At 34.3% G+C, this 11,364-nt stretch overlaps 1 protein-coding gene across 1 annotated transcript; it reads left to right on the top strand.

The window, feature by feature from the left end:
* The first annotated feature begins 1,671 nt into the window (after positions 1–1,671).
* LOC108995870 (abietadienol/abietadienal oxidase) lies at positions 1,672–6,150 on the top strand. Its single transcript, XM_018971504.2, has 9 exons — positions 1,672–1,889; positions 1,983–2,322; positions 2,440–2,589; positions 2,917–3,156; positions 3,242–3,325; positions 4,146–4,224; positions 4,784–4,905; positions 5,010–5,137; positions 5,875–6,150. Exons 1-9 carry the CDS (start codon positions 1,672–1,674, stop codon positions 5,960–5,962), a joined length of 1,449 nt encoding a protein of 482 aa, XP_018827049.1. The 3' UTR covers positions 5,963–6,150.
* Positions 6,151–11,364: the final 5,214 nt, after the last annotated feature.

The raw sequence follows: 11,364 nt of genomic DNA on the forward strand, positions 1-11,364 counted from the left end.
TCCTTGGTTGAATAGTTTAAAGCTCTTGTACTGAGTTCTGCACAACCTCAAAGGATAAAACAGTCACCTTGGTTCATTTTGGGTGTGTCGCTCGAAGCTGCTATAAGTGAATAAAAACTGCCCAAGAAACTAAATACAATAAAATAGACATGTGCATGCGGAAGCCGTGTCTCATTCTTGAGCTCAAAACTGGTGGATTTGCTCGGTCTTGTTCTATGTCCTCCCTCAGAATGGCTTAAAGTTGACAAGCTGAATAATAGTATATTGCTTTGGAATAACTTAAATGCATAAAGAAATCGAGTCAAACTTGCTTTAAGTTAATGTTGGGGGAAGGATCCCTTTAACTTGAAGAGGATCCCTTTAACTTGAAGACCACTCACATGGTTATATGTATATGTGTGTGTATATGTGTGTATATATATATATATATATATATATATATATATATATATATATATATGTGAGTTAGTCTACATACAGTTTCTAAATGAAGACTGATCATGCAAGTCCATATAGTTTATATTTAAAAATATTTTAAAATTACAATAATATCATTTTTAAAATTATGTTTTTTTTCTTTTACCTTCATTCATCAATGAGATTACACACACAATCCCCCAGTCAGGATTGCAAATAAAATTTATCTCTATATATATATATGGTTTTGCTGTTGAAGAAAATAGTTAGAAACTTTAAGCTGAGTTGAGATGATGGAGTGAGTTTTGTGAGGTCCATCTAAGATGAGTTAAATGTGTTTGGATGTTAAGATAAATTTAGATATATTTATAGGAAGATGAAAGGTTGTGGATTTAACGTGTAAAGAAGTACTGAATTGAAAAAGGTTGTGAGTCCTACGTGTAAAAAAGTTTTGAATTGATATGAGTTTCTTAATTTGAAAATTGAATGTTTAGATGTTAGATTCAATTTAAAATTAAACTGAACTGAATTGATCTCAGTTGAGTCTATCAACCGAACGGGCCTAAATGAGGACTATTTTGGCGCATATTAAGTGATCATAATACAGTTTCGTTTATGGATATTGTTTGAGAGTTTGCTCTATCGTGAACAAATAAATACTGCATCTTTAACAAGAAGGCTGTATATCTGAAACCAAGCATTCCTCCATAAAAAAGGTATGCCAAGCTCTTCTTTTCCTCTGCTTTCCTTTTCTTTTTGTTTCTCAGGCTTTCATCACATTTTCCTGCCAAGAAGCTTGAAATGGGAAACGAAATATGCACCAACTCCCACGTTTTCTAATATATGTGTTATTAATATCAACACGGTTTCATTTCATTTAAATGTTCTTTTCCACGATCGAGGAAAGTTCTCTCTCTATTTTCTAGTTTGACTAACGATATTCTTTACATGCAGAAGCAGTAGAAAGGTCATTTTCTTTATTAGCTGTGTTACAGAGGGAATAATATGTTATCATATCTTTTATTTGGAACTTGACAGTGTAATGACTAATGTCTTAACGTTATTATACAACAACATGGCACTGCTAAAACTGCTAAACTTCAGCTATATATGTCAACGAAGATCATTTGCATTCTTTGTATTCATCATCTTAATGTATTTTCAACTGGCGTTAATGTTCTTGTTCTACTTATTTCATTACTGTTTTGCAGGTTTCAGCTCTCCCTCTCTCTTCCAATTATTTTCTCAAAGAAAATGAGGGAGATTTTCTCAGGAGTATGGCCTTATATGATTGCAGTGCTGTTTTTCATTGCTTTTCTCACAAGATTATACCGAAACAAGAACGTAGAGAAGACAATATACAGACTGCCCCCTGGAAGAAGAGGCTGGCCATTAATCGGGGACAGCTTCAACTGGTATAATGCAGTTGCAAGTTCTCATCCCCCTAGATTTGTTGAAGAACAGGTCAAAAGGTACTGGAATTCGGTGTTGAAATCTACTTTTTTATTACAAAAGTGCATTATTATAGTTATGAATTTAACCAAATTGGGAGGTCACTTGAACAGGTTTGGGAAGATATTCTCATGCAGCCTTTTTGGAAAATGGGCTGTGGTCTCAGCAGACCCAAACTTTAATCGATTCATAATGCAAAACGAAGGGAAGTTATTCCAGTCCAGCTATCCGAAATCATTCAGAGATTTGGTGGGAAAAAATGGGGTAATCACGGTGCAAGGAGAGCAACAAAGAAAACTCCATGCCATTGCCTCCAACATGATGCGCCTAGACAAGCTAAAGTTCAATTTCTTGAAAGACATTCAGATGGTTATGCTTCAAACCCTGAGCAATCTCCACAACAATCAAGTCATTTTCCTGCAGGATGTTTGCAGAAAGGCAAGAAACATATATGCAAAATGCATATTAGAATTCCTAGCTTTTCGTTTGTGTAGTTCTTTCCTTTTCTTTTTTCGGAATCTCTTGCTTATATATATATATATATATATATTGAATTATGCATGCATACAGGTTGCTATCAATCTTATGGTAAATCAGCTACTGGGAGTCACCAGCGATTCAGAAGTAAATGAGATGGCTCAATTGTTCTCTGACTTTGTGGATGGCTGCCTATCTGTTCCAATAAACATACAGGGTTTCACTTATCACACTGCCATGAAGGTATCTAACGTTTGAAAATACTCTGTTTCTTTACATCTCGGTTCTAGTTTATGAACTTTAATGAACGATGAATGCTATATATGTATTATATATAGCTAATAAAATGGAACAAAGTGATTGAGAAAGATGGACTCTAAAGCAAGTGATGACAGCCATTTCAATGCGTGAGAAGTGCCTTCAAAATGTGTTTTATCTTTCTGAAATAGCCTTAGCAGATAAACGTACTATTCTACTTCTGAGTAATTCCAAGTCAGTCTCATGCACAAAATATAGCAAAATTTTCCTACTCTCTTCTCAATTTTGTATGAATGTAATACGATTTGATAGGCAAGAGAGAAGATTATAAGAAAGATAAACAAGACAACAGAGGAGCACAGACAAGAAGGTGCATTACCAGTTGGCAGTGGTGTACTTGGGAGACTAGTAGAGGAAGAAAGCTTACCCGATGATGCCGTAGCAGACTTCATCATCAATCTCCTCTTTGCAGGGAACGAAACAACTGCTAAAACCATGCTTTTTTCTGTTTACTTCCTCACTCATTGTCCCAGAGCAATGAACCAACTTCGGGTACCCAAACTATCTCTATAGAGTATAGTAGGGCCATTAGCGGCAGTTGTTTGTGATTATCCCCTTTTTTTTTCATGGCTGACAGGATGAACAAGAAAGTCTAAGGAGTAAGTGTAATGGAGAAGAACTTACATGGCAGGACTACAAAGCAATGTCTTTCACTCAATGCGTATGTCTTGTTGCTACATTATCCTTTGCTCGTAGAGTTAGGTTGCATTTGGATGTTCAGCTGAGATAAGTTTTTTATGAATTTATACTCAGTAATGAGTTGAGATGGTAGAGTCTGTTTTTTGAGATTCACTTAAGATGAATTTAAATGTGCTTGGATTTTAAAATGAGTTTAGATATATTTATGGAAAGTTGAAAAAAGGTTACGAGTCCCACGTGCAAAGAAGTTTTGAGTAGAGATGAGTTTAATAATTTGAGAGTTGGGTGTTTAGATGTTAGACTTAAATTAAAATTAGACTGACTGAGTTGAATTCAAATGAGTTTAACAATCAAACGAGGCCTTATCAATTATAATGACTTTACATTATTGTTCTGAATCATACATAAATAATGTTTAACAGATCAGTTTCCTGGAAATGAATGGAGTTTTAATATCACCTGATGGTTCAGGACTTGGAGTATGTGGGCATTAAAGTATTTATAGATGCTCGAGTGAATTTTTTAGACAGTATTAAATACTCTTTAAATACCGTATGACTAATTTCTCATGGCTATTTCTCTCCCACTCAGATCCTAGAGTTTAGATAAGAGCTCTAAGAGATCTAAATCCGTTTGAACCCTCGAGATGAAGCCTTTTCTTTCACTTTTTTCTTAGTTATCATCAAGGTTGTAGTTTGTAAGTGCATATATTCATGATCCATGTTCTAGTAAATTGTCAAAGATACTTTTGTTGGCAATAACAGTTCAATATCAAGCAAAGATGTCAGTCAGATTAGGCAGGATGCTTTGTTAGCCTGATTTGTGTTTAATCTTCCATACAGGTTATTGATGAAACGCTTCGCCTTGGGGGCATTGCAATTTGGCTACTGAGGGAGGCAAAAGAAGATGTAACTTACCAAGGTATACAAGTCTTGTTTCATTTTTTCTTTTTTCTTTTTTTTGAAGGCAAGATAGCTATATTGTATTAAACTAAACAAAGAGAATCCTTGATAGACAAAGCAACCTTAGTTATAGACATATAACAGGTGGGTCTTTCCCACTATAAAAATCCAAAAGACATGGGGTATACTAATAATGGGTATGCTTCCAAATAGACATTTTGAAGCCGCCCATTGCACTATATTATGCGCACTTTGATTATGATATCAATGAAGTTTTTTAATACACCAACTCTCAAAAGATCGCAAGAATATTCTTGTATCTCTAACTATAAGTTCGATAATCCAATCAGTAACTTTCTCAGGATTTCAATCAATTCAATAATAACTTCTGAATTACTACCGATAACTAATTTCTTTATCCAGTGTGCTTTAGCTTCTTCAATTCCTATGAACAGAGCTTTGCTTCTCCTTGGTTGTCATTCTTGTTTCATTTACTAGAGTCCAAAAAAATAAAGAACTTAAAAATGTACAAAATAAATAAGAATCTAACGGTTGATAAAAATCATGTTGTTGTGTAGATTTTGTTATTCCCAAAGGGTGCTCAGTGGTTCCATTTCTTTCTGCAATTCATTTGGATGAGAATGTGTATGAGGGAGCTCTAACATTCAACCCTTGGAGATGGATGAACCCTCAAAATGAGGTTAGTCAACATATTCATTTGCTCATGAATAAGTTTGCTGTTTCAACGCAAGAGATCAGATGTGTTTGCTTCAATTTTGAGAACAATAATTTTTTAAATTGAAGGAAAAGAGAAACTGGAGAAATAGCCCATTCTATGCTCCCTTTGGAGGAGGCGCTAGATTTTGTCCTGGAGCAGAGTTGGCTCGCCTGCAGATTGCTTTATTTCTCCATATGTTTGTGACTAAATACAGGTGGTTCATCTCTCTCCCTCTCCCCTCTAAAATAGCATTCTACTTCAATCACTAATCACTAATTCTAGTGTTGATAAATAATCTCACATTACTAATAAATAAGGTTTTGGATATATTTATAAGGAATGAACAATCCTCTATTATAGAACTAATTTTATGATATGAGTTAAAGCCCATGAATTTCTTCATGGTATCAGAGCTTGCCACAGGACGAATAAGAGTCCATACTGCTTACCCCATGACAAGGACTAGAAAAAAAGAGTAATACTATATACACTACACTCTCATCCTATTTTGATCATACTAATTAGTATGTGACACATTCATCACCATTAGATGATAAAGAAACATGTAATAAATAATCATTTAATGGTGATAAATATGTCACATCATACTTAGTGGGATAAAAATAAAATGATAGTATAGTGTATAGAATTTTTCAAAGAAAATATTAACTTGCATATGAGAGAGTGTTGAGGAATAATCTTACATTATCTGTAAATAAAATCTTAGACATATTTTTAAGAAATGAACAATTAGGTTTATTCACCTAGATCTTTTGTCCTGCATCCTTTAAGATTAGACTAATATTATTTCTTTTATCAAATTCAAACTGTAAAACTGTAAAAGTTGAGATGATTGATTAAGATAGTTCTAAAGTGCAGATATTGCCAGATGAAGAAAATAAATAAAAAACATGTCAAAGTTGATGATAATCTATGGTATGTTTTATTCAGGTGGACCCAACTTAAGGAAGATCAGATGTCCTTCTTCCCCTCTGCTCGGTTGGTAAATGGCTTCCAAATCCGCTTATCTAGACGCTAATAGCAAGTCAGATCATGAAGTGCAAGAATTAATATGATCTTCTCTCTCTCTCTCTCTCTCTCGTATATAATTTCATCATACGCATTTTATTTCCCAATGATTTGTAAATTCTTCTACAAAACTCCGATCGATTCACACCAGAAAAGTACGTTGTACAGCTGATGCTCACAACCTGACTAATTCATGAATGATCCTTTCCTTCTTGTTCATTGTTATCTCTATATGCCTCTATGTGACGTATTCCACGCTCTCTCATCTAAGCATTTTTAGAATTTGCACAATCCAGGATTCATATCGCTTGTTTGTTATTATCCCAAGGCCTTAACGAAAAATGAAGGGTAGCCTTGAGTTTCTCGATCTTCATCGGGATCACTCTAGGTCACGCTCGAGGGTGCCTCAACACCTACCAAAAGCGAAGCTCGCCTAGAGTTCACTCGGGAGATGTAACATGCCGATCAAGCCTTAGGGTTTGGGACAAGCATGGTGGCGGGGTTAAAGGAAGGAAGTCTCTGGAAGGGTAGACAGAAGTGAAGTGACTCGAAGTCTCAAAGTCGACATAACATCTCGATTGTCGGCTCAGTTTGGAATGGGCTTGTCTCAGCCCAGTGTCCAAGGGCCATTTAGCTTACCGGATGTAATAACCTAGACTCGGGCCTCAGTCCATTTAGCCCAGTTGTTAATTGAGTCGGGCCTCAGTCCATTTACCCATTTAGTTTTAACCTTGATGTTATTACAGACGTGAGACTAGGGGTGCTACCCGCATGGTGCGGGGCGGGGGCACCCCCTCCCCGCACCATGCGGGTGATGGGGTTTTTCCCCTCCCCGCCAGGCGGGGGCGGGGGAAAAACCCCCATCCGCCCCGCCCGCCATTATATTAAAAAAAAAAAAATTTTAGTCTAAAAATATTTTTTTGGTCTAAAAATATTTTTTTAGATCAAAATTATAATATAATTTAAATAATAAATTAAAATTTATAAATATAAAAAAAATTTAAACTCATTAGAGTTAGATTTTGGATTGATTTGGCCTCCTAGGCCAAAGCAATCCAATGACTTGAATATAATTTTAAGTCTTTTATAAATTGTGTATATCTATATACAATATATTTATTTAATATATATAAATAAAAAAAAAATTTTAATGTGGGGCGGGGGCGGGGCGGGGCCCTGCTGGGGTCATCTCGCCCCCCGCCCCCGCTATGCTCTCTCTATGCCGGGCGGGGCGGAAGCCGGGCGGGGCAGCGGGGGCGGGGCCTCACTGCCCACCCCTGCGTGAGACGCATGTAGTGGTGCTGGTGCACCTTAAGGGTAGGTGTTGTTAGAAAGAATATAAGTAGGAGGACGGTGTAATGGGAAAGAGATGCAAAATCATAATCCAAACAATATATTTCTTCTCCTATCTCTTTTCGTGAGAATTACTCCCCTCGAAGTGAGTAAACTAGTGAGAAATATTATTAAACAGTAGAGGTGTGTTACAAAAGACTTCTCCCAAAACCTTAATGAAGAAAAGATGGTCGTCTTGAGTTTCCTCAAACTCCCCCCAGATAACTTCAAGTCATGCTCGAGGTTCCTGATACACGGCCAAAGTGATGGTAATAGAGAAAGAAGGAAGCTTTATGGGAAAATGGCTGGTTTGGTTATACAAAAGTAAATGATCTTATCTTATATAATCATTATAATTTTTTCAAACTCTCCCATAAAATATAATAAACAATTCAATTTTTTTAAATCTTAAAATAAAAATTATATTATAATAATATTTTATTTAACTTTCAACAAAACATCTCATCTTATTTCATTTGAATTGCATAACCAAACGAGGCAAGTGTCGAGAGTTAAGACAGAGGGGAAACTTGGATGCATGAAGGAGATCTGGCACCGTTGGATGAAGTCAAGGGTTAAGATTAAGGTGTCGTTTGGATAGTGAGTTGAAATGAGATTAGTTGTGATTAAAGTTGAAAATTAAATAAATTTTTTAATATTATTATTATTTTAAAAATTAAAAAAATTAAATTATTTATTAAATTTTATGTAAAAATTTAAAAAAATTATAATAATAAAATAACATAAAATAAAATATTTTTACTATCATACTAAAAAGAAACCGTAACTAGTAAATAACTTGTAAGGAGGACACGTGGGCTTAGAAGTAGTGGTGACCTAATAAATGCAGTACTATTATTTCCATTGCGGTTAGTTTCATTTTGGTAACAGTCAGTAAGACTAGTATTGTTAGAAGTTTGTTACGAGATTCCCGTATGAAGGCATGAGACACTAATTCTAGCGATGTTGAATATTATTACAAATTTCCCTTTTCTTCTTCTCAATGCGTTTTCTCTCTTTATTCTCGGACTTTACTCAAGATTTATTTGTAAATTAAAATAAAGTTAAAATATTTTTACTAATTAATTTCTACTCTAGGCTTTATTTATGGCAGAACTAAAAAATAAAAAATATATTTTTCTCTTCTCCAGAATTGTGTCTCCTCCTTTTCAAAAACTCTCAATTTCGTGCTAATGATATGCTTATATAGGATAGTAAAGAAACCCTAATGTCTTCATGATTTTCGTATAAAAAATATCTAAATTTTAAGACTTAACTTGACAGCCACATATGTGCTTCAGGAGTTTAAATTTGTAGTATTTTAAGATAACTTTCCAATGTATTAAGAATCACATAAATCGCATGTGTGAATGAAAAGTTATGATAAAAACACTAAGGTATGTCCAAGTTGTCTCCTAGAGCGTTTTGGACTCTGACTTATTGCAGTTTCCTTTTGTGATTTGTTTCATTTTCTTTTAATCTGAATTACTCTCAAATTTCATCATTATCCTTATTTGAAAAGTCATACACTCGTTGAAAGTTTTTAGGTTTATCTAACGTCTTGCCCACTTAAAAGTCCTTTGAATTTGACTTGGCTTTGACTTGCTCTTTTATTGTCCCTAAAATTAAACATAAAGATCTGCTTAGGAGTATCTCAAAGTAAATAGAAACTCAGTTCGAGAATATACATTAATTCTTATAATTTATATTCACATTTTAGAATTTTAGTCTAATAAGAGGGCATTTAGAGTGCACTTTCGTATACTTATCACACCACCAACTTGCTTATTCAGAGTCCCTAGCAATTTCTATGCAAAAGAGATGAAAGAAACTAAAGAAAAATAAAAAATCACTAAAATAGCCCATTAATTCATATTTTCTAGATTCACAATTCACAGAGTGTGTGTGTTCTCTAAGCCATAACTATCTTACCACTAATCTTGACACGTGCAACATCAAGAACGTCTCAAGTAAAAGGTTCAACTCCAGAACTCATGGGTATAATAATGCTTCGTCTAAGGGTTCTCTCTATGGAGTTGAGAAATTATGTACACACAATCACATGGAGATTTAGGTAATTATGAACAAGTAAGTATTGATCTTATGATATGAATACTAACAAATGAGAATATTCAACCATTATTTCCATAGACTTACTTGAGATCAGAACGGTCAAAACAAAAAGTTATAATGTGGCTTAGGTTAGGCTATACGAAAAGAAAAGGAAAATGATTTAAAAACTTCTATGTACATACCTAAGGAATCTTATTAAATATCTCAATAAAACACATTCCTCACTTGATGTACTCTTATGCCTTTCAAATCAACGAATAATGCCTCATTTTGTTTATTTTTTTTTATTTATAAATTGGTAAACAATTATATGTCACACTGATATTTTGCTATTGCTTCCCAGCTTTGGTATTTTTGCCTTTGAAGCTAACTCACTTGAACAACTAGTAACTCATGTTCTTCTATTTGTTTTTATTATTCTCAAAGAAATAAATTCCACATTTAGTACACACTTGGAAGTAAAAAGGGTAGGAAAAATCAGTGTATAGGTTATACTCCAAAGTTGAGAGGTATGGATAATGTAGGTATATGAAGAAAAAAAAGGCTATATGTGTTTCTTGGCTCAAAGTTGGCTACTAGGGGTCTATAATTCAAAGGGTTGACTTGAAAAACTCAAACGTTAATCCTAAATTGACTTTCATCATATCCTAGGTATATCCATCATCATACCACAAATCATACAATGATATTCTCAAAAGAAGTATCCAATACAAAAAATCAATGAACGCCTATCACAATTTTCAGCATTTGTTGGCTCTCAATCCTCTTCAAAACTTACTCATAAAGACTTAAGCAAAAGAGTTCTCTACATACATATGTCAAACCACCATCTTACCACAAAGCTTGGAATGAGTGCATTAGAAATTCTGTGAATACCTCAGCATAATGATCAAGATGGGGTTTGTTGAATTCACTAAGATGACTATGATTGAGAATGAGTACATATGTGAAAGGATGTACGTGTGATGCTAGTTAAAAAAAAATTTGACACATGTAAAAGTGCCACAGAGTTCCAACAAGCATTTGTAAATGCATAATGTGCACCTCCCAACTTAAACGAAACATTGTCCTTAATGTTTAAAAATCAAAATTGGATGGAGAGTAACTAAAGATGGTAGAATACACCTAATGTGTGACGTGGACAGCTCGGTAAACATAAGAGATGGCAAACTGAAATAACAAAATGACATTATCCTACAAATAGAAAACAAAGAAAACAACAACAAACAAAAAAGAAAGAAAACGAATGAAATGAAAACAAAACAAAACAAATAAAAGAAACATACCTGCATGGTGTGGTCAAGGTTGATAGACCGGGTCTGCAAGTGAAATGTCTTCCACTTCAGGCACTTGTCAACAATAAGGATTTTAAGGTGTTGACCATTTACTTTAAAGACATGGTCATCCCTAGGGTCCTCTATTTCTACCGTCCCGTTTTCAAAAATATGCTTCACTACAAAGAGGCCGGTCCACCTAAATCGAAGTTTTCCTGGGTGCTTGTGAAGTCTAGAATCATGTAAGTACGACATGTTTGGGGGGTGAGATGAGACTTTTATGTTTTGTTTTAGTGTTTAAAATATTATGTTTTAGTATTCTTATTATTTTGGGATTTGAAAAGGTTGAATTGTTTATTATATTTTGTATAGGATTTGAAAAATGTGTAATAATGAGATGAGAATTTTGTGTCTCATCCCATCCCCCAAACCTGCCCTAATCATTAGATTAAACGTCTTCATAACAATATTTTTTATCATGAAACGATTTCATTTTAGCCTTATAGATTCTAGAGTTCTCATAAGCATCATTTATCAATTCCTTTAACGTCAATTGAAATTTCCTAAACTTACCTGCATTCAATTTTGAAGAAATACTAATAGGAGAAATGTAACATAGGCCGAGAAATGAATGCTTTAAACTTGAGGTTTGCGGTTTCAATTTCAGTTTGGGACTCTCCATGCTTGAAGGAATTTATTTTTCACTTTTCTTAGGCGACTCCTCAAATTTCAG

The sequence above is a fragment of the Juglans regia genome, chromosome 6 (genome assembly GCF_001411555.2).
Source record: "Juglans regia cultivar Chandler chromosome 6, Walnut 2.0, whole genome shotgun sequence".
Classification (NCBI taxonomy): Eukaryota; Viridiplantae; Streptophyta; class Magnoliopsida; order Fagales; family Juglandaceae; genus Juglans; species Juglans regia.